The sequence below is a fragment of the Hippocampus guttulatus genome, chromosome 22 (genome assembly GCF_054856545.1).
Source record: "Hippocampus guttulatus isolate MCC_2025c chromosome 22, RoL_Hgut_1.0, whole genome shotgun sequence".
Classification (NCBI taxonomy): domain Eukaryota; kingdom Metazoa; phylum Chordata; class Actinopteri; order Syngnathiformes; family Syngnathidae; genus Hippocampus; species Hippocampus guttulatus.
This window is the reverse complement of record NC_141282.1, coordinates 5,434,421-5,458,264: the sequence shown is the minus strand read 5'-3', so window position 1 is coordinate 5,458,264 and position 23,844 is coordinate 5,434,421. Positions and strand designations below refer to the sequence as shown.

The window sequence follows — 23,844 nt, the reverse complement described above, 5'->3', positions numbered from 1 at the left end:
TCTCTTTTCGACTAACAAATCTGTGGGGGTCACTGCTAATCTTTGCATTAATTCTGTGGGGCCACGACTGTTTTTTTAAAAATTAATACTATTTTTTTCCCCTTTTTTTTACGTGCATATGACTGATTGGACTTTTGTGTTTGCACCTTTGCAGAGTAACAGATAATTACACACAGTAACTAATGAGATAATTTATTTCAAATGATAAAAACGGCTGCAGTTGTCAAAGGTCTTTTGGCGAAGTCATTTGAAGACATGGGGCCCCAGTGGCGTGAGGTCAGCTTTAATCCGAGAGGACTTAATTTAATGCAGGCTCATTAGGCCAATTGCTTCCGAAACAAAGTGCTCCTTTCCAGCGATGACGGCAGAGGCCGCGATGGAACAGGATAATCCCTGGCAACTTGTGCGAGGGCCAGAGGCAGTGCACCACGCGACAGCCTCTTTAGGCACGTTGCGAAAGCCGACGTTTGTGCATCAAATGGATCGGATAGGTCGGACATTAGGCTTCGATGTGCCTTTAAACCGTTTCGACGAAAACCATAACGTTTCAGAGGAGGAGAATCCACTCCAGATTCTGTCAAAATGGTTAAGCATGCTGCATAATGTGGCAGAAACCACAAAAATATGTTCCTTTTTTTTTTTTTTTTTTTTTTCCCTTTTCCTCCCCGGAGTACGCCACTTAACATTCTCGACATTGTCCATGCGCCGCAATGTAAAAAAAAAAAAAAAAAAACACCCCAAACCCCTAACTAAAAGAGCATCGGACAATGTGTTCTTGAATGCATCGTGATGTGTTTGCGACTCCTTAGGCATGTGTGTCGCACACACCAGCCGACGGCTCTGAAAGACCTTTGGAGGTTTGACCGCAAGCGGTGTCAACGAGTGCGCGACGGACAACGCAAAGTGCCAAACGTGCAGATTGTCATGTCGTGGAGCCAGCTTGCCCCTGCTAAGCTTTGTTTACACACTGCGGTAGATTTATGATTTGATCTGATGTTTCCATGCGACCATACTTTGTATCAAAAATCTCCATACATACAAATGTATTGGAAACATGGTTTATTCGAAATGAGTTCCTCACAGTAAATTCATGAGCATTGACTGTTCCAAAGTGGCTCTAAAATGAAGAAAAGCAAATGAGCCAGACAAGACGTGATAGTCTTCCGATGACAATGTCGCTTTAAGCCACAATAGAGAACTTCCAGAACTGCAAAAGCTGTAGTTTATTTTTTAAAAGGATGATACCATTTGAATTCATGCATGAAATGGAAAGAATACAAATCAGCAAGTGTGCGTGACAAACAAATATGTGACGGTTTCTCTTCACGGGCTATTGTTGAACTTTTTTTCAAGAGTGAAGTCAGTATCCCAAACACATATTTTACATTTTATTCATGAATACGCCGACTTTCTTGCTGGCCCTTTTGCACAGCAACGCCTTCATCATACACGATACTATACATGCTTAACACGGAACATACAAAACAAATACAAAATGAAGCTACTGTAGAGACACTGGAGATGCTTACGTCATTGTTTACTCCGTATCGTCTCCGGTTGACAAGCTAACGCGTCGAATTGGAATGTTCGAAGTGTGTGTCTTATTTGTTTATTTTTGTCAAAGTTAAATTTGTGCACGTTGGTGACTCGCCTTATCATTTAGATCCACAAAAATTGCATCCAAGACACTTTCTGAGTGAGAAACTTGCTATAGCACCTCTAAACGTTTTGGTATTTATTTTTACATATATATTTTTGTAGGATTTTTTTTTCTCTTTCAAATTACTTGTTTTATATCTACAAATATTTGGTATGTATTTTAACTTTAAAATGCCCTTATCTACCGTATCATCATATATTTTTTTAATATCATAGTTTTTTTTTTCAGGTGTTCATCGGAAATGAGACTGCGATGCCGCTACGGTTTATTTTTCATTGTCAGAGTGAATGTGCGAGAGTTACGGATTATTTCAACGAGAGTTGAGTAAATCCATAAACGACGGAGGGCAGGTGGGGGGGGAGCTCCTTATTCAAACAGGATCTCGGAGGCCACGCGCAAGCACTCGGGGGCTTCGGGGGGCATGCTGCTGTGCGTGATGTTGTTGGCGTCCAGGCGCAGGTGCTTCAGGTGGGAATAGTTGGTGGGGGTAACGAACTTGCAGAAACTCGATAGGTCGAACTCTGCAGGAAAGGAAAGAATTTGGTCAAAAGTAATCGCGGGCCCATGCGTACATTGAACGCAATCAAATTGAATGAACACAAGGGGCCGGCGTCCACTCACTGTTGATCTCGTTGGCTTGGAGGTAAAGTTGCTCCAGCTCCTCGGCGATATCGGGGATGGTCTGCAGCTTGTTGAAAGACAGGTCCAGCTCCACCAGTGACGTCACGTTGAACACGCCCGCCGGGATCCCAGAGTCCACCAGCTTGTTGTGAGACATCCTCAGGGAACGCAGACCTGGCACCTTGCTTAGGTACCCTGAGCCGATGCCATCAATGTCATTGTAGTCGGCATAAAGGATTTCCAGTGAAGCCGGCACACCGACGGGCAGCTTCTTCAGCTTGTTGTGGCTCACGTCGAGGGACAGCAGCTTCTTGGACCCTTTGAAGGCGCCGGCGACGGCCTCGGACGTTAGCTCGTTATGCTGCACGTTGACGGAGGTCAGATTCTCTTTGTCGCTCAGGAGTCCGGAGGGGAACTTGTTCAACTTGTTGTGTGTCATCTTGAGCTCATCGAGAGACTTGGAAGGAGGGACCACTGGCTCCGTGAGAAGGTTGTGACTGAAGAAGAGTTTCTCCAGGGCGGTCAGTTTGTCGATGGTACCCGATGCGATCTTCCCGTTGGCGATCTGGTTGTTGTCGAGGACCAGCCACCGGAGCTCGGAGGTGACGTTATCAAACACGCCAGGCTTGATCTCATCAATCTGGTTGTTCTGGAGGTACAGATATTTGATCCCCGACGGCACCATGGGCACAAACTTGAGCTTGCGGCTGTCACAATACATGGCGGTGGGGAAACCGATGGGACATTCGCACTCGCGGTCGCAGTTTGCGCTTGACGGTCCGAGCAACGAGGGCGACACATATTCCTCGTCCTCGTACTGACACAGTGCCAGGCAGACAAGCGCTGCCAATAGGTGTACACGGAGAGGTACCATGGCTTCTGCAAAAGGGAAGGAGAAGCGGAAAAGGAGACGCAAGATGTTCAACGGAGATGCAAGAACCCCAAAAAAAACAAAAAACCAGAGGAGACTCATTCAGCAGCGATGCCACACCCACTCCCCCCGAAGCATTATATAATCACTCAAGAGCTCAAGACTGGAGACCCAAGGGGGCAATTTGAACCCTCAACAACAAATCGTCCATCACCTTCTCAGATTCCTGTGCTTACAGAGGCGACGGCACTGGTAATGCAACACAGATGCCCCAGAAATCCTTGGACGTGAATCAGCCTGAAATATCGCTCGGGTCCTCAGCCCATCACTTAAGCACTTAAATCCTACCAGCTCTGGCATATTTTGACAGTCCTGCAGAGGATGGACCGGCGCAAAAACCTCCAGACTTGGTCCTAAACCACAAAATGTCGTTCCTATCCAAAACATCCCCATAAATGCGAAGAACACAAACCCCCAAGAATCACTCACGACTCTTTTTGTTCCATGAACCGTTGTTTCGAAAACCAACGCGGAGCGATTCAAAAGCTCACACCCGCAAACAGACAACCAATCAAATGGCAAATCAATCATCCCCTCCGTCCCTTGCAACGTTACCGGCTTACCTGCGCTCCTCTCACGGCGTACTGTCTGTTTGGGGTTGCAGGGCCAGTGGTGGTAGAACACTGTGGTGTTCAAAAAGTCGATGTCTATGGAGGAAAACACAGGAGAGAAAGACGGAGAGGGAGGAGAGAGAGACAGACAGAGGGGGGAGATGGAGAGACAGAGGGGAAAAAGGAGGAGGAGAGGAGGATGGCGGCTGGAAAGGAGTAGGGGGAGGTTTTGGGGGGTTGTATGGCGGTGATGGGGGGGGCTGGGGGGGCTTTTCCCTGCAAATTCAGGATCCAGGGAATCAAAACATGCCATGAGGATGGATGCAAGTGTCCAAAACAAACAACAGGTGCAACCAGGTTGTTGGGTTTCGCCTTTTTGGATGCATCCTGAAATCACCTTGGTAAACTTGTTTATTCGTGGGGGGGGGGGGGGGGGGGGGGAGAAAAAGTGAGGGGTGGGGGCTGGATAAATCTTCCGTGTAGACAGTTTTGGAAAGTCTGACAAAAATGCTGCCGCGAGATGGCCAGAAAAGTCTTGCATAACATTGAGACTGCAATACCAAGCGCTTTTCCAAAGTAAGTAGAAGCAGATCGCATCCATCTCGTGTTTCGCTCCATGTTTTTACACCACCGCTGCATTCTTTCCTCTCAGCAAATTTTAAAGGCCAACAATCGTCCGACGAGACCCTCCAATTGGTTCCCCATAAACCACGGAGCCGGGGGCTTTACCTTCTTGAAGAAGGGGGGTGGGGGGGGTGGGCACGGGACGGAAGACGAGCCAAATGGCTCTCCCCCATTTGTTGGGGAACGTTCATCTCCCTGTCGAAGCACGGTGGGATGTCGCGGCTGCTTTCGATTGGTCGCACTCCGCCCCGTTGCTCCTCTCGGAAAGCAGAAATTTGATTTGCACATATGTTCGAAGCATTACCTCCGCCAGAGAGATTAGGTTTCACCGCCATTCTCCGGACTGCAGAGATTCTGAGTGTGAATCGCACATCGATGACATTTGCATCTATTAAGTAATACGTGACGGCCTACATTGGGATTGCTCGCCTTTGGCTGAGGTTTGCGTTCCCCCAGCTGCCATTCCAGTTCTCGGTTTAATTTTTCATTTCAACTGCCTCAACCTGATTGATGCCAAGGGAGACAAAATGGGGGCGGGGGGGAGCTCCCGTGGATTCTGTATTGCAGCAACAGACCTGGATCGACACCCCGTGGAGAAAACTGTCAGATTTTCCTTGGAAATGTACGAAGCAACGTGGAACCTGCTAAGTCTTCAGCCAGATATTTTTCAGTCACTTATGCTCAAAAGCTCTTTCGGCCCTTTCCAAAGCATTTGCCTTGTCTATAAATCCTTGTCTATAAAGGTTTCTTACCAGAAAAGCACCTAAAAGGTTGCTAAACTGGTAATTTTGGTCATAATGTAATGCTAACACTCACGCTCCATACCCGCATAAACTGTTGATTAGATAACAGTCGATGCACTAGAAACTAAATTGTGTTGCTATTCGCACAAAGCCATCTCCTTTGTTTAATCTCATTTCATATCGGTGTGTGTACATCACACCTGGCAAAAAAAAAATATATATATATCAGTTATAGGTTTGTACAAATTGTATCGATTTCATCATTGTTGCACCAGGCAAAGTTTGCAGCAAATGACATAAAGCAACGAGCACTTCCCAACCCGCTCCAATGGGACACACATGCTCCGATGGGGCTGTTCACAGGCCCAGGCAACACACACAGCATTAGCAAACATGGATATTCTGGGACGTCTTGGCACAGACACACTGAGTCCTCTAATAAACTCTCAGACAAGCAGCCAGACGCCACCTTCTGTCCCTGCCGTGCGGCCATGTGGTCACTGCAAGCCCTCGTGGGGGCACATGTGCTGCACAAGCGCCCAAGTGAATCTCCACCGGTGATAAGATTCGAGGGCTTGGTTCATATGTTCCTGCTGGGAATTGTAGTCAGAGTCAAGATTTGAATCAGTGACACGTCCGCTCAAATTCAGGTCACGTTTGCTCACTTGAGTAATGTAAAAACCTTCTGCGAGCGTTGATTGACTTTTGTGACCAAAGCAGATGGAAAAGTGACCCCCCCCCCCCAATCTCATGATTTTCACACGTCTACCCAAAGGCCACAGGACACGTGCAGGAAACTCCCCTTGCAGCCTCCCGCTGAATTGCGGGTAATGAGCCTTGAGCAGGCAATTGGGCTTACGGGCTGGACGACAAGCAACTTGAGCATGTGTGTGTGTGTGTGTGTGTCTGTGTGTCAGAGAATAGATGCAATGTGCCTAACTTCCACATGGGGGCAACAGACTGATGCGTGAAAAAAACCTCAGCCACACCATATCATCATCTGTGCTTTCTGTGTCAGACTTCATTGAGTCTCATCTAAATATGTCAATCCATACTTGTAACCTGCTTTAAAGTGATCCGTAAAAATACGCTACAGACAATGAAAACATTCAACAAGATGTTGCCCAAAAAACCCCAAAAGACGTAAACTATTTCACTTGAGTCCATAGTGACAGATGCCATCTGGTGGCTGAGGTTCACTGGGATACGTGGACTGTCACTGCCGGTCTGGTTTGTAGTAATTTTATCCCGAGCTGGTTTGTGTCCCTGCGTTGACATAGAAACCAACGATGTTGTCGGCCGCATCTGTGAACCGATGTTAGGGAAAAAGGTGGCCCGTTCATCACCGCAATTTCGGTAGACGTCAGTAAGCGCTTCTTGGGTTTTATACCATCTCTAGATGGAGCCACCTTTCCAGGCTTGGGCCCGAAAACGGCACATTCGATCCCAGCAGCCTGGTCGTCAAAGGTACTGTTTTTACAGATGCCGCGGCAGTCGATCGATGTCGATCCCCAACCGCAATGGGCTTATTTGAAGCGAAGCGCTTCGTCTCACCCGCTGCGTCCTGCTCATTTTCTTGAACCCAAATATTCCCACAGTCTCTCGAGAGCTGTAAATCACAGAGGGCCGAACGTGCCTCTTGTGTCAATATTTTTTTGTCCCGCACCATAAAAATGGTCACGTAAAAGTTAGGCAGTGCAAAGGTGGCGTTTCCTGCTCGCTAGTGGACCAGGATGTGGTCTCGCACCTTCATCTATGATGATCTTACCTTCTCTTGGGCCCTTGTTTCTCGTGAAGTGTTTGATGACGACAATGCACGGTTTCTGTCATTACAACCATCGCAGTTTTTTTTCATTATTTTTTTTTTATTCTTTCAGGACACCTTTCGCGGGAGCTCCCTGCTCTGGAGATGAAGAGGAACACCTTTGTTGCTGATATATTAAGAGTTTAAGCTATGGTAAGTGCTTGTGCCTTTTTTTTTTATGCAATGAGAGGTTTTTATACAGCATTTATATACAGTGTCTATACATAAAACATTCACACTGACTTTGGGGTGCAGCGGGGACACCCTGCTCTTGAAAACAAACAAAAAAGGTAGCAGGGGAAAAGAACATTAGGAAGCGATTCTGGAAAAATAATAGCAGGAATAAAAGCATGCATATAAATTTTTGGGCATGACATTTTAAACATATATGGTTTATTCTAAATTTAGAAAGGAACCTTGGTTCTCACTGAACAGCAAAAAAAAAAAATGAAAGAGGAGACGAGTAGTGAGCGTGAGCAAAGTGATGGAAGTCACGCCTTCTCGAAAACAGAAATGATTGAAAACTTTCTCGGCTTTCCCGCCTGCTCCACAGGCCTCGTCTACAAAAAACAAAAAAATACAAAAAATTAATAACCGTCCCATATGATGCGCATGACTATGCTACAGTATGAGTGTGAGAATATATTACGGCTCTACCAATGATATGCAGCGCGTGTTTGCTGCAAGCCGTTTTTTTTTTGTGTGTTTTCGTTTGTTTTGTTTGTTTTTTTTAACGACCAACCGAAGCCGAGTTGAATAACCGGTCTAAAAACAAATGTAGTCAAACAAAAAATGTGCTTGAGGTCCATGTCCACCATCAGGAAAGAGTTGGGTCGGAAGGGTGACGGTCAGTGGTCAAACACACACACACACTTTCACACGCTCATTTACAAATGCACACTTCCTTTGTGGTGGCTGTGGTGGTAAAGGATGGTGGGGGGGCGGGGGAGGGGGGTGTCGGGCAGAGAGCCGCTCTACTTCTTCCTGTAGTTGCCCAGCTGGATGGCGGAGCGGTCGAAGACGCAACGGAAGGTGATGGGCTGCACTTCCCAGTAGGGAACGGGGTTGCTGAAGAGGCTGATGCCCGAGTACATGGCCTTCTTTGTATTGAAGCCGGGGGGGCAGAAATCCTCCGTTCCCACCGCGCCAATCTTGTTGACGTGGAGGTAGACCACCTGCAAGCAGGGGGTTGAATTAATTGCAACCGTGATTTCCGAAAGGATGATCATAATCACTCGAGATGAGAACTTATGCGCAAACTACCAGGGCCCAGGCCATCCAATTGTGGCTCTGCATTCGCTGCGTATTGAAAGAAAACGCCAGCCATGTTTCTGAGGAAATCAGTCGAGTCGTTTTCGCCAAATCCTAACCGCTGACAAACGTTGCTCGAAACCTCCCGGCGGTATGACATCTCACAAACTGGATGATGGTGAAGCACTCTCGACTCATTTCCAACGAATCCCGCAAAGAAACAATGTGTTTCTCATGAGAGCTCGCACTGTGTGGGCTTTCGCAAAGGCTTGCGCAAGTGGCATTTCGTAATTGTCTTTTCGTGACCATAAACTATTTGAAAGTCAAACAAGGGATGCGATATCAGCAATCTTCCTAATGAGCAGAATAACTTGTGACTTGGCTCCAGGTTTGGCACGTGTCAGTGCAAATCAGGCCGAACCGAATCACGGCAATGACGAGCTCAAGTCCAACCTGGATGTATTTGTGGTCGGGCAGGCCGGGGGGCACGACGGTCAGGGCGTTGTGGTCGAGATGGATCTCCCGCAGGTGGGGGACGTTCACCAGGGTGCCGTTCTCCACCAGGCTGATCTCATTATGGCTCAGACCCAGCCTGTGGGGAACAAGTGACGGGCACCACTTATCTCGTTGTGTCATTATCATTTGTAGGACAGTTGTAGTAGCCGGTGAGAAAATGAGGACGTGGAAACATCCGTCTGCTTGCACCTGTCGTTCCAACCCAAGATTTTGGTGTGACAAAATGGAAAATGAAACACAATTCCATTGCTGTCGCATCAAAGCTTTCTTTGTTCAGTCCCAATTTTCCACTAGGGTAGTTTCTGTCCAAACCCGGTCATTTGGCCAATCCCGCAACTCTCCTTTTGCTTTGCCAAACTTCATCCAAGAGATTTGAAGAGGATGAAAAATCCCAAATTCTGCATATCAAAAGTGTCGGTTTGATAGGAAAACCTCCAGCACGGACCGAATACAAAAACAAAGGCTTTTTGCTCTGCTTAATGATTACAGTTGAGGAACGAAAGAGACATCCTATAATTTATCGGTACAAACGAGAGAAACAAAACATTTTTAGTACTTGGCGAGCTGCTTGAGGCCTTTCATACTCTCAGCGGTGACCTTGGAGATTTTGTTTCCATCCAGATGCAGTTCAGAGAGTGAGCTGGGCAGACCTGTGCAAAAAGTTAAAAAAATAAAACCCACCACCACCACCATCAAGACTGTTGAGGCTGAATAAATTATGTTAAATTAACCCGGTACCTTGCGGGATCTCTGTAATCTGAGTGTCCGCAATGCGAATGTAGGAGACTCTCTTGAGGTCGGCAAAAGCGCCGGAATCGATCCCCGCGCTCTTCAGGGGGTTGGAGCCGAGCTCTAAGATGAGAAGTGAGTCATCGGAAGAACGCGGACTCGATTATTCTCCGCCGAATACACGGTGGACATTTTGTTGTCGAGTTACCCATGACGATGACGTGGGACATCCCCTGGAAGGAGGCCTTCTTGATCTTGGTGATCTCGTTCTCGTGGATGCGCAGCTCCTGCAGACTCTTGGGCATGTTGGCCGGCATCTCCTTGAGATGGTTCTTGGACAGGTAGAGTCGCTGCAGCTTGGTCAGGGGGTTGAGGGCCTTGGCGTGGATGCTGCTGATCTTGTTGTTCACCAGGATCAGCGCCTGGGGACGGAAAAAAAAAAAATATTGGCATCGACGACCGCTGCTCTGTTTCCAATCAGCACAATTCTTTTGTGTTATAATTGGGGGCAATGACATAACCAGAGGCTATAAATCACGCCAGACCACACTGTTTTGGCAAGCCTATTGCTTACACATCATAAAAAACAAGAAAATCATTCTTTCCCAAGGCTGGGAGGTGCTTACCTGCACCATGAGACTCGATTTTCGGACTTGTAAACACAAACTAAGCCATTGTAAGTCCTTCTAGAATTCTAACATTCGAGTTTTTCCACCATATTGCGTTCCTGCAAGGTCACCGTAAACTTTTCCATGACATCCCCGGGAGCTTATCAGTCGTCAGTACAAAGTGGGTGGGGGGAGGGGTGTCATTCAAGTCCGCACTGGCGTTCGTCTCCACGCTCATGTCAACAGACTTGAAGCGATGGGAGGAATGTGACCCGTTCCGAAGGGAGAACCAGATCTCGGAAATCCACACGTGAATAGTTTCCGTGCAGCCGGCGACTGACGGACGGGTGCAAGGCCTCTTACGTGCAGCCCTTTGAGGTTCTTGAAGTCGTTCTCCTTGATCTCGGTGATCTTGTTGTTCTGCAGATCGAGCAGGGTGGTGTCATCTGGGATGTCCTTGGGAACCTCCTTCAGACCTGTGGGGGGGGGGAAAGAAAAACAACACTTGAGAAAAATATCCCAAAATGTCACCAAAAAAAAAAAATCTTCATATGCATGTTCGTGATTCAAAATTCTGAGCCCGCTCAATCACTTTTGTTGGAAATAGGTTCAGTCTAAGTTCCAAAAAGCAGGAACTTTTAAACCGGTGTGTTCACAATATGCTCCCAAGGGACCAAATAACAATAAATGTTGACCGTTCTCAGAGGCACACATGGCAGGAAATGGAACTGAAAACAAATTTCCTGAGCGACATAGCTGCACGCCAAGCTCATGCTTTAGCGTCGCATGACACGTGTCGTGAAACAGTCTCGCAAAACCGACACCTGCGCCCGGATGAGAAATGTTTTAGAGGAGAGTCATAGCGCGGTTACGGCGTTTAACCATCTGTGGCAACGCGCGGTGGCTTCATTTAGATTTGAGGCGCGAAGAAACAGTTTCGATTTTCGAGGTTTGAGCTCCTCAGCCTATCCTAACAGATTTGTCTTCCGTGAAACCCGAAAAATGTCGCCTCATGGGTGTAGCCCGCTTGGGTTTCGTAGAATCTGCCAAACTTTACGCAACACTTGAAATCTGGCGGCCGACGTCACGTCTAGTATGACAAATTAGTCGCCGATTGACGTCCAGGAAATGATTAAGACGAAGACTGCATGATTCGCCAGTGCAGTTGAAAGTCAAGTTTTGATAGCGAAGACAGGTTTGAATCACTTCCAGTACATGTTAAGCAAATTTCCTCGCCGCGTCTGCGACACTGGATTACGACAATGTGGAGTTTCTTATCGAATGAGTCTTTTGGTCGGCTGCAAACTGCACACTCGGCAACACTTGTGATTGATTATCATCAGAAGTGGCTCAGTATTCACACTCGGTCCTAAAGTTGGAGAGTCTGGTAAACATCGTACGGATTTAAAAAATAAGAATAATACGTCATTCCGCTAACTTGGTCCTAATTGAAGTCACCTGTCAGCCCCGCTGTTGGCGTACCACTTTGAACGGTCACATGTTTCTAATCACCGTACACGAAGCCTCTTCGTGGCTCCCCACTTCCTGTCATTACCGTTGCCACAACAACACAGCCCACAGTGTTTTCATAACCCTCGCTAAGTGTCATTCGAACGCAACTGGGTACTGCTACCGTGGACTGCGCCTGGAACATTTGTCGGACAGGTCCGACACCTTTTGTGGTTTTAAAGGATTCCAGCCATGGAGCTTCATGGAACTCCGTTTGCTCATTATCGGAAGATCTCAGTCGAGATGGTTGTCCGGCACTGGGTGTTTTATGATCATTGCACCCAGTTCGTCCGTGAGTAACCATTTAACCCTGAGACCTGAGTACCCCTGAGTGGAAAGAGGGCCTTTTCTTGTCGTGTGTATATACTGTACATCAGATTAGACAAACATGGAAGATAACGTTGGGGTAAACTGTTGTGACTGTGTGGAGCGGAATTGTGGTCTTTAAGTGATCTTGTCGGAGAACATTTGGACTCAATTAACATTCGAGAGTTCCGGTTTTTCCTCCGTCACACAATTTCCTCTCGATGGATTAAGACTGCGAAGTTCTGCCGTTTCAGTACGGAAAATCCCCTGCGGTGTTGGGTGAATGGATCATTCACCCTAATTTTACCCAAATCTGGTGGCCTTACCAAGGTCGGAACACTGGACCACACGCAGGTGGCACTGGCAGCGGAATGGGCACCTGGGTCCTTCGGGGAACATCATGGTTTCTTCCACCTGAGTGGGCGACTCGGGCAAACCGGAGCCGGGCTCGTCCTCCATCATGAAGTCCAGGAAGCCAGATTGGCGGAAGGGAAGCGCCCAGCAGGCGGTGACCAGGAGCAGAGAGAGACAAGCCGATCTCATGGTGCTGCTAGTGGAAGGGTAGCCTGCGGAAAAAGGGACAAAAATGTGACTGGGATGTCTTCAACGTGGGAAAGGAATCGGACTCGAGTGCCTCCAATGCAGAAGGCAAAACAGATGGACGGTTGTGGTGATGTTGTAGGTTAAAGATGATAGGCAGTGGTTGAATGCCAAAGCCCGTCAACTCATTCACTACCAGCCAATTCTGGACCAAGTCTGAAAAGACGTTTAAAAACGTCTTTGGGAGTGAATGAGTTAAAAGCGTGGCTGTCAGTTTCTGGACAGAACTTGGCCCACTTGTCCTTCAAAGAGGAAAAGGGCACAATATGGCGTTGACGAGCAGACATGGCGACATTAGAAACGGACGCGGTCCGGCTATTCCGATGATTTATGGGACTTAACTAAAACTGTAATGTTTGGCTCCGTACTTGGATTTTGACCATTTATCCATCATGAAATACATACTGTTGTGTAATAATTAGCTTTTCCGCAGCAGGTAACAAGTCGTCCAACGATAGACTTAAGCCAAGAAAAATGTGAAATTTGCTTTCGACTGCCATTTTTCACGACTGCACTGGTTCTATGCTCACAAAACACACTCGCTGACCTTTCACGGCGCAAGCACCCGCCAATCATCTTGCCATGCTTTGTAGCCTGTGTAAGCTTTGTAATGAAAGGGCACGAATGAGCCACATGCGGCTGACGAGCGATTTGGCTCGGAAATCGCAAAACCAGGATGCGGAAACTGAGGCAACGTTTGCTTGACTGTTTACGTGCTCATATAATCCGACAGCATCGTTAGGGCGCTTGAAAGTGTGAATTTTGTCAGTCCGGGACGGAGTTACGTGAGGCCGCACGGACGACTGCTCGACCCGAGACGTAATGATAACCCTCGTCCCACCAAAAATGCAGCAACGCCGGTTTTCAACCACTTCCACACAACCGAGAACGACCTAGATTAGATTATCTGGTTATTGTAAAAAAAAAACACATTGGTTTATATTGCTGCACTTTACGACATGTTTGCCATGTTGTCACATGTTCGTTGCAACAAAGACTTCTTGTCTGGGCTTTATAAGATCCAGAGGACATCTTGTTCCACTTTCCTCGCAATCTGAGTCATCTTGGCTCTGTCAAGCTCTCTTATCTCAAAAGAAAAAAAAAAAGTACATATTCAGCAAAAAAAAACAAACAAAAAAAAAACTAAAGACATCTCATCTGCACACACGGTGGGCCAAGTTCTCGACAAATGCCTTTCGGTTGTTTGTTTAGGGCGAGGTCCTTCGTTGGAAATGTTCATTGTTGGGATTGGACGCACATCTGGCAGCGCGCCGCGGCTCCGAGCATTTCAGAAGATGCGTGCAGAATCGGCGCTTTCACCGTTAAGTAGTCAACCGCGTCTCCCGCTTGTGACCCGCGACGTCCGTGCACCCCCGTCAACTTTTTTTGCGGCCCCCGTTAAACTTTCATCAGCCTCTGCCAGACGGCCAGTTTTTCCACGGCAGCTAATCCTGCCTGTAAAACAAGAGTGCCGCACCATCTGACACTTGGTTTGTTTATCTTTTCAAGCCGTGCACCATCTCCGGTTAAAAAAAAAAATCCATAGAGCTCATTTATTTGTTGTGCCAGTTTTACTTTTTTTTTTGCACATAATCAACATTAAAAAAAAGCCGCACACCCTTAGTTCATTTTTATTTATTGGTTTGTTCTAATTACACTTTTTTCCCCCCGATTATGAATTGGTGACATCATCACAGAGATGGCGCACCTCCACACCCCTCCCCGAAAATGTATCACTATTGGCAATATTTTAGTTTCATTTGAAGGTTTATGTGTCAAGCAGAATGACATTATTGACATATTGAATTCAACTTGTTTGTGAGGGTGTGATCACGCACCTCCACCCACCATAGGTTATGTATCATAATTTACCCCCCCCCCCCCCCAAAAAAATAAATCCCCATAAGCATTTCCTCAAAAGCAAAGCAAAGAAGGGTATCCACCAAATCTCTCATGATTTTCCCATAGATGCTTAGAACTCCCAAAGCTGAAAACCTTTTCAAACATTAATTTGAATTCTGAACTTTTTTTTGCCAATAGAATTTGGCAAGATCCAACATACAAACCGAAACGACGCATCCCCTCAAAAAAAAATCTCTCAAGTCAAAAAGCATCATGTTATCATAACACGACCTGTTGCGCCCTCAGGCACGCGGTTCTGGCGGGATGATGGTCTCGTGGAAAATGGTGGAGATGATAGCAGGACACGTGTCAAAACATGTCGCAGCACGTCTCCGCCTCAAACATTTCTTATCTGCGCCTCAAAGCAAAATGTAGCTTTCTTCCCACCACCCCTACAAAAACTGTTTTGTCTCCCTTCCAGTGAGTGAGAAGGATATTTTCACTGGGATGATTGCTGATCATTTTTCACGGCATTCCTTTTTAAATAGGGTTGTAATATTTCCCAGCTGTGGCTTTGCGTGTGCGTATGTGTGTGTGGCAGGTACTGCGGGGACTTACCATGTGGAGGACTTAGCTGTTTTTAAACATGCTTTTTGGTTGAGTCATCAGGAGTTCTAAAACGTCCACCTAATCTTCCAAGTGGTGAGAGCGGGCTAATTAACTCTTAGAGCCCATCCCAGACTGTGTTGTGTGCACCCCCCCCCCCCCCCCCCGAAAACCCCTCTTGACATAAATGCAGCACTCCTCCTCTCCTGTATACAACTTAAAAAATATTCACTTGATGTAACAACCTGTTTAAACGCACCCCCAAAACAATTTTTTGTGCTTTAAAAGAAAAGTGTATTCGGACAATATTTGATATAGATTCAGTACCAACTACATGCAAGACCAGTATCAGTGATACGGATACCGATACCGATTTTCTTGGTAATCAAGGTAGACTTTCCATAACTCTTTGTCTGTAGGGGTGCCTCTGGGGTGGTATTTGTTGCTGCAATTTTTTAAAAATAGTTATGGTGGATTAATGGCAAGCCATACTGCATGATTTGGTATCGTTCCCATAACAAGTCAATCATCGATGCTGGTATCAATATTTGGGTAGAGTTGGGAAACTGGGGTGGTGTTGTTTCTATGCAAGGACTTCATCAAAATTTGGCCCCCAGACTGGAAAATATCTCCATGTTCTTCTTAAAACATGACTGAGATCTGAATGTATGACCAAGAGACCAAAGCTCCTTCCAAGTCAGTCCCATCCCCCCTTCATGGTGCCCCCCCCCTTAAACGTGGCCCCAGCACTCCTAATGAATCCCAGGCAGGAAGCGGAGCTGGCTGGCGTAATTTTTCCTCCACTTGCATTTTGTGTCATTTTCCCAGCTTGCATTCGACTTTTGACAACACTGTCTCTGCGTTGACAGCATTGTCAAGGCCTTGTGACATTTAAAACACGTGTGCCCCCATTAACCCCCGCCTACCCCTCCCCCAGCCCCAAGCCTCCTCATCCTCCCGCGTCTGATGAAAAAGTTTCTGGAAGAGCTCCCACCGCCGGTATTGTGACTTATCAGGAAATTTCACAAGAGCCAACATGTGCAAACACTCAAGAGTGAGTGAACGAGCCCCCCCCCCCCCCACTCCCTTGTAAGACAATAGACAGCACCATTATTAGGATTTTTAAAAAAAAATTGTATATGTTCGACGTTTCTGCCACCACCCAATTCCATCCCCCCTTCGCTTTTGGTATGTCGCTCCACTGTTTGATCCCCCTAACTAGAAAGGCATGTGCAACTTGCATTGTTCTTGAGCTGCTTTTGGACTGCAGATGGGGAAAGAAGAGCCCAAGATCTCCTCTGCACAAACCTTCCATTCACTCACGGCTGCTTTTAAATGTTAAACATCTGCTTGGCTCCACGCTGATTGTCCTCCGAGCCCAGATTTTCATTACTTTTTTTTTTTTTCCCACTGCAGCCTATAAGTCCCATTAGTTCTTTTTGCTGCTGGCAAAGAGGATGTAATGAGTTAGCTTGAGAGCTCTTCTCGATGATGGAGGATGAAAGCTGTGCAATTATACGATTTAATGGCAGGTACAATGTTTCTTTTTTTTTTTCATCTTGCGTTCAAAGCCTTTAAACTGCCCCTCGAGCAATTTGGCTCCTGCAGGGAAGCGACGCGTAGGAGGAGTAGGTTCTCTTTTTTTTTTTTTGACAGATAAGGGCTTTGCTGCTCAGAAACAAGCCATTATTCATGTAAATGGGGTGAATAATCACAGAGAATTGCTTGTTTTTCCTCATCGATGCAGCAAATCCAAATATTTTCCCAGCACAAATGACAGTGAATACCCCCCCCCCCCCCACACCCCCCGCCACCACCACCCATTTGTGTTCTCTCTGTGTCAACACAAAAAGAATTTACATTTTCAAGCCGTCGCCATGCAGGAATGCTGGAGCTTCCACGCGGGCTCCATCCAAACAATCAATCGGCCAAGTGTCAAAACAGTCCACTTGGCTACACACACAATTTAAATTTAAAAAAAAAAAAAAAACGTCAGGAAAAGGCAGAATTGGATGAACAAAAGACCAAAGGGGGAGAGTGAGAGCACCAGCATCAACAGGCACCCACCACACCCCCTTTATTCCGGCAAAAGGGCGCCTGAGTGGAATTCCAAGTGGGAATCAGAAAAGCTTGCAAAGACATAGAAGATCAATACACATAAAATGACATCGTCCAAAAAGCTTTGCGCATACGTTCCGATTACTTTTCAGCACTTTTTCCCCCCTCCCGGTCATACGATTCCCATCATTCTCCCCCTAGAAGTAAAAAGGATGCAGCAACCAACCTGTTCCCGGGAGAAGCAGAAGGCAAAGAACAGAGGCTGGGACTCCCCGAGAAAAAAAAAAAAGAAAAAAAATCCAGGCGAGTTTGTTTTTTTCGGGGGTGGGGGGATGAGGAGGCAGCGAAAAGCGGCTGCTTGGGCCTTTGGGGTAATTGGACTCGGGAGCGCTCGACAGTGGAGATCAAGCAGGTGTGCTCTGTCACAACAAGGGGAGGGGAGAGAGAGAGAGAGAGAGAGAGAGAGACGCAGAGAGAGGAGAGAGAGTCGAAAGCAAGAGGAGGGAGGGCGAAGACCCCAAACAATTGGTGGAGCCCGGGCAGCGAAAACAGCTGGAAAGGGAAGAAGAAGAAGAAGAAGGCAAAGAAGGAGTGCAAGAAAGGGAGAGTGGAGCAGTGATTCAGCTGGCAGGCATCGCAACATCTGGTAATGATAGGGAGGACTTGAAAACTCCTCTTCGTTCTCGTTAACACACTCTGGCCTAATTTATTCCCATCCCTTTCGGACGATGGTCATCGGGGATTGGATGGAAGGGCAAGTTGTCCATCTTCAATGACTCTTCAGACAGTTTGGTGGGTTTTGTGTTTTGGGGAGAAGTAGACCAAGGAAAATGAGATGTGGCATGATGGTCCTCACAATTTCAGGGTTATCCCAGCCGCAAAAAGTCAGAAAATTGTCAGGATTTGGGCTGGCATTTGATCGGCAGGTCTATCATTCGACCCACAAAAAACCCCAACCAAAAACCCTTACTCCAAAACACACAAGAGGTCTGCCATTTTGATCTAAACTGGGTTTGGCTTGGTACCACCATCTAGAAAATTCAGCCCCCGAAGTCACCTTTTTTTACTTTGAACTTTGGTAGCCATATCGATCATGCGGAAACCCACCAAAAAGTTTTGAGAACCCATTCCCAAAAGCATTTCGGAAGTTAAAAAATAGCCACTTTGGCTCGGTAGCCCTCTCTCAAATTATTTTTCTTTCTTTCTTTTTCATTCAGCTTCCAGAGCCAGTTTCAAATAGCAATGTGAAATTTGGTCAATGCGTCTATCATGAGTAGACCTACAAAAACAAAGGAAGTCTTCTCTTGAATTAATTTGAAACAGCCACTTTGGCTCAGCAGCACCCAATAGTATATCCCTCCATTATCCGAATTGCTTATACACTTGTACATTTTTTAAAATTCATCCCCTGAAGCTAGTTTCAAATTAGGAATGTGAAATTAGACATGCCATACCGATCATGAGTACAGTAGGCCCACAAAAAAAAGTCTCAAAAATCCTCCAAAAGTCTCCCAATTTTGGCCGGAGCGACTATTTTAGGCTATTTTGGCCGCTTGCAGGGGTGCCTTCCAAAATGGACTCTGATTAGGTTGATCAATATCTTCAAAGTCTTCAGACCTGCATCGAGTTTGAGTTAATTTTGAGATCTGAACTGCATCAGATAACAGGGGAGCAGGTTTGATCCTGTCTGGTGCTTCAATGTGGCAACCTCTCTCCCCAGCGCATACACGCAAACGACTTGACTTCAGTTACTGTTTCCACCATTACTCCTCCATAGGCCAGCATGCCGTCTTTTTTTTTTAAAATTCATACTAGCGGAAATATTTCAAGAATGAGAGTTGGGAGTGTGCAAGTAAATCCCAGGCTGGACGAACTCTTAAGTCGTTTTGCAGGAGTGCGAACAGAGTTGTCCCCATTTTCTGACCGGCTGTATCTCAGCTAATAGAATAAACAGATCACACACACACACGCACACGCACGCACACCCACACTCAGATGGGGCCCAGTGGGAAATGACCTTTGTGGGCTGATGCAAACGAATCTAGCCATTGACGCGTATTCATGTGATAATGATGCTTCACTTGGAGGAAGTTTGCTTCAATGTTTGCACTGTTTTCTTTCGTAATACACACACACACACACACACACACACACACACACACACACACATTCACACGTGCACACAGTAGTCGCTCATTAGGGCAAAGTAGCCTCCGTTCAATGCAATTAGTGGCTCATTTAAAGCCGTTTTGCTCCCATTTGAATTTCTGACAAACACAGAGGTTGCAAAAATGATTTTCACTCTGTACTGAAGTAGAACTACAGATACCTGTGCAAAAAGAAGACTCAAATACTGTTTTTAGTCAGAAAAATGAACTCCTCAGAGTATTGTCCTATATCATTATCCGCGACCACATGATCAGTGCTAGTTAATTAGCCCGCCTATGGCGTTTTGCATGTGTGTTCGCTTTAAGCTAGCGGTCTTTCGTAAGTGATGTGGTTTCGTTTGCTATCTTGTATTGAAGTCGGCTGCCTCCATTCAACCGAAGGAAAAAACAAACCAAAAAAAAAATCATCCGATCGGGTGATGAGCCACATGCTGCTTCACCAAAACAATTCAGCAGCTTGTTTCCATTGCAACGACTGCTGCAGTTGACTCTCGCTGTTTAGGGAATCCGGCGTCCAAGTCTGTGCCGTTTCCCGGGTAACCGGCCGAGGGAACATTTCCGTCACGGGAAAAGAACCGGGATATGCTAATGTTGGCAAACGGAGCTGCCTGCCAGCCTGCCAGCCTGCCAGCCTGCCCGACGACTCAATTAATTGTGATTTGCTGGATTTACAAGTTATTACACCAAGGAGCTTAAGTGGAATAATAGCAATCGGAATCGAATGGCAGGCCAAACACCGCTGCCTTCAAGCGAATATTACAAGAGTTCGAGCGCCGGTTTAATATGACTATGCGGTTTTTCCAACTGGGAGACGGGATCAAGCTCTTGATTAGAATCAAGGCGGCGTTTCGGAGTGGATGGAACAAGTACGTGCCGAGCTCAGCACTTTGCGTCGCAAAGCCAGGCAGGTAAGACGGAGACTTGGTGCTTGCGTTCTGTCGCTAATTAACTCATTCAGTACCAGCCAATTCTGGACCAAGTCTGAAAAGACGTTTAAAAACGTCTTTGGGAGTGAATGAGTTAAGTGAACGATATTGATCTGCGCGTCAGTCTTATCGGGGAGGAAGTGATGAAATGTTGACATGTGGTGGGTTGGCGTTTCCAAGCTCGTTCAAGTCACCATTTTCTTTCACTTACATCAATTCATAAATCAGATCAAAATTGAATGTTTGATGAAATAAATTGAAGCCGTTTGCTTGGCCTCCAGTCAGTTTGCTCAGCTATCGCCGCCCATCCAGCCAGAGTAGCCATCTCTCCGTGTACTCGTTCATACACCAAACCCAACTGAACACGCACACGTTGTGTGTGATCTCATTTTCCTCCCATCCGTCATTTCCTTCCTCGTGGACTGTCTCGTCGGCCGTAGATCTGCATTTGCAACCAGTGTGAAGCGGCTACCGAGGAGCTCTAATGGGTCCCGCGATTCTTCCCGATTGGCCGGGCTCTCCTCTCTTTCCAGCACGACGACTTGACTTTTGATTGGCGAGCGAGCGAGGGGAGGGGGAGGAGGGGTGTGGTGGTGGTGGTGGTGGGGGGGGGGGGGGCGCTAAGAAACTTTGCCAGCAACAGAATCCTTTTTGTGTGTCAAACGCCAAGATTTCAAATGAAAAATAATTTTTTTTTTTCAAAGTCTTACGGACGTTTTTCCCCTACTGCTACTCGTTAGATGCCTTCCAAACAAAATGAATCACACGGAGAGTTAACCCCCCCCCCCCCCCCTCTACAAACGGTTCATCATGGCATTGCGCTAACTCAACCGATTTGAAGGCCTTTTAACGGCAACAATGTACATCTTGTTCAAGGCAAAGGAGCTTTTTACGTTTCTCAGCCCCAAGACAAATAGCTTTCAAAATATGGAAGAAGTTTGACAATGCCGATGGATCACATCTGTATGCAATCAGATTTCTCCAATGCGTTGCCACTCAACAGCTGTCATGAGGCCGGGCATAGTTGCACAGTCTCTGGATTTGATATCATATGCTGCATGCATGTTAGGGCATCAAAGACTCCTTTTGTGTATTTATTATTCATTTTTGGGGGGGATGGGATTTAATTGTTGCGATTGTGTTATAAATGCTCTTCAAGAGCTCAGAGTTTGCCGTGTCCCGCCTTGAAATCACACCAGGTGACGCCCACCACTGAACTCCGACAATTAGAAATGACTTTCTTGCATTCTTTTGGTTAGGTAATTATCGATGTACGCTTTTCTCGTGCGTGTTCAGACGTCGTAGGATATTAATGGAATCTGGACAATAACATGACAGGGCACATTCAGAGCCAGTGAGTTTTTTTTTTCTTTTTTGGGGTGGGGGGCATGCGGGGATCGTGGATGTCAGTCAAACGCTCAAGTAAATTTCATGTTTTAATCAGATGCATGTTGAGGGTCTATGTACGCATTATTTATCTTTGTTATGATGATGATTATTATATACAATACAATACAATATGCACATATAATACCGGATTGTGAAAGTATTTTTGAGTAAATTACATTTTTGCATTTTTTTCGTGTGTATATTTTGCTCAAATATTAATGTTGTTTTAATGCTATATTAAAAATAAATTACACATTTTTATTTTATTAATCCATACATGTTATGTGTATTCCTATTAATTTACTTTAATTTTGTCTCCAAATTCATGTTTTTTTTTTTTAAATTGTCATTTTATATTCATCGAGACATCGTTTCGATTTTGCCTCCCCTGTTTTTTTTCTGTCTCTCCCTGAAGCGTGGAACCGCAACCGTGGCCGTTTCCCAGTCGTCAGGAATGTTGTCGGGACTTCAGTTTATTTGATCTGGACTATAAAATGTGTGAGAAAGTGTACGTGTGTTTGCGTGCGCGTCTGTGCGTGCTTATTGCTTATTGCAAGCACATCAGCAGCGTCTGCTCCATTGATTCTTGGAAAAAATCTTGGCCATGTTTGGCAAAAAGTGGCAGCGGCTCTGATGGAAATTTCCCACCAAACATCTTGAAACGTTCGACAAACAACATGGAAAATGTTGCCGGTGGAGGTTGTGGGGATGGTGTTGGGGGGGGGGGGCGGCGGTAGGGGGTGTGTGTGGGGGTTTGGTATCCGTGCCTGGAGCAGGAACAAATCAGCCAACATCAGCACATCGCCTGATGAAACGACTTGTGACGTTTTCCCGCTGCTTTTACTGGAAGCTCTTGTCTGGACTTGTCCATCGCGGAAATCTGAGAATTGGCGCCCCGATGGTTTAGTCCATCATCATCCCCGTCCTTGGCAGGCCCGATTGGTCTCCGGGGCTCATCCTGATGCCGTTTATTCCGTTCACTACCCAAGAGAACTTCCTGATTCCGGCTAGACGGGACGAGACAGACGGAAACTGACAAACGGTCGCCCTGCTCCAACCGCATTGATCACTCAACGTCTCGTTTTAACTTTTTTGTTTATTTCTTCAGCCTCGCGGCCTAAACCTGTCTGGAACAGGGTGTCCCCGGCAGAACGTGGTCGAGTGATGTCTTGTATGTAATCATGAAAATCACGCTTCATTGGTATGGCGTCACTCAGGGAATCAAACCTATCCGTGCCTAAAATTTGGTTATCACATTTGCTAGTTCCTACTGCTCTGTTGACCTGGTGACAAATGTCTAGTCAAAGGCATACGTGCCTGAAGCAGTTTTTGGTCCAGGGACCACATGCTGCTGACCTGTTGCCAAGGAGCCAAACATACATACCTCGGGCAACTGTGACTTAATCTGCTTTTCTTAAGTGATAACACAATCCTGTGATAAGGAATCAAATGTCAAAGTAATTTGTGCCTAAACCAGTTTTAGTCCAAAGTTACATTCCTGTTCCTGCTGCTGTTATGTTGACTTTAAAGTGATGCCTGTCATTTGACCTTTTGCGACAAAGCTATGCAGTGTCATAGCATTGAAAACAAAGTCAACTCATTTTGTCTCTGGATTGTAACATCTGGGTTATCCTGATTGGGCGCAGTGGTGATGTTCTGGAACAGGATCTCCCTGCAGTACAGAATGATGGATTGCTGACAAGCCCTCGCAGGCATCACGCATCTCAGAAATGCCGTAACTCAAAGAACATAACGTACAGTCAACGGCAACAACACCTAAACGGGTTTTCGGTCCTAAGTGATTCCACGTTTCTGTTCCTGCCACGCTAATTTTGAATTCCAAGTGAGGACTTGTAGCAATGACAACCAAGACATATTCTAACAGGACACATTTGATTCTGTGGCTCTTTCTGATTAGATAGAGGATGTCCTATGATGTGCTTTACAGCAATTACACTCATGACTTCGATGGCGTACCTCCAGGATCCAAACCAGACAGTCGCAGGTACAGCTGCGCACTAATTAGCGTTTACTCCGAAGCGATCACCATCCTGTTCCAGCTGCTCTCATCTTGCAAGTAGCGGCGCTGTAGCGTCTGCAGCCAAGACAGCTCGGTTGCTTCTTCTCGTGTACTGCAATCAAAGTAACGACACCGTACGTTGATCCATTTAAAGCTGCGACACGGACGTGGACTGGTTGCCGATGGCATTCCGCTGTAAGGCCATAAATCGAGTTTTATCACAAGTGCGTCAACTTTTTCACACGTCAGACTTGTGTGCGCGAAATTAAGTATTCTGCCGGTGCCCCTCACTCAAAACATGTGCAGCGGCTGTTGTATTTTTTACTCATTAGTTCTTTCGAACTGATGGCGTACATCTGGATTTCTCAGCGCTCAGCAGTCA

The 23,844-nt window shown here is 46.3% G+C and overlaps 2 protein-coding genes across 2 annotated transcripts; both read right to left on the bottom strand.

Moving 5' to 3' along the window:
- Nucleotides 1-1,044: 1,044 nt before the first annotated feature.
- lum (lumican) lies at nucleotides 1,045-3,912 on the bottom strand. Its single transcript, XM_086103946.1, has 3 exons — nucleotides 3,776-3,912; nucleotides 2,282-3,160; nucleotides 1,045-2,181 (listed from the first exon to the last, which is right to left on the bottom strand). The coding sequence occupies exons 2-3, from the start codon at nucleotides 3,153-3,155 to the stop codon at nucleotides 2,027-2,029; spliced, it is 1,029 nt and encodes a 342-aa protein (XP_085960072.1). The 5' UTR covers nucleotides 3,156-3,160; nucleotides 3,776-3,912; the 3' UTR covers nucleotides 1,045-2,026.
- Nucleotides 3,913-7,123: 3,211 nt separating this feature from the next.
- dcn (decorin) lies at nucleotides 7,124-17,394 on the bottom strand. The gene is made up of 8 exons (XM_086103097.1): nucleotides 17,186-17,394; nucleotides 12,180-12,419; nucleotides 10,402-10,514; nucleotides 9,639-9,852; nucleotides 9,440-9,553; nucleotides 9,258-9,351; nucleotides 8,639-8,777; nucleotides 7,124-8,109 (listed from the first exon to the last, which is right to left on the bottom strand). The coding sequence occupies exons 2-8, from the start codon at nucleotides 12,394-12,396 to the stop codon at nucleotides 7,909-7,911; spliced, it is 1,092 nt and encodes a 363-aa protein (XP_085959223.1). The 5' UTR covers nucleotides 12,397-12,419; nucleotides 17,186-17,394; the 3' UTR covers nucleotides 7,124-7,908.
- Nucleotides 17,395-23,844: the final 6,450 nt, after the last annotated feature.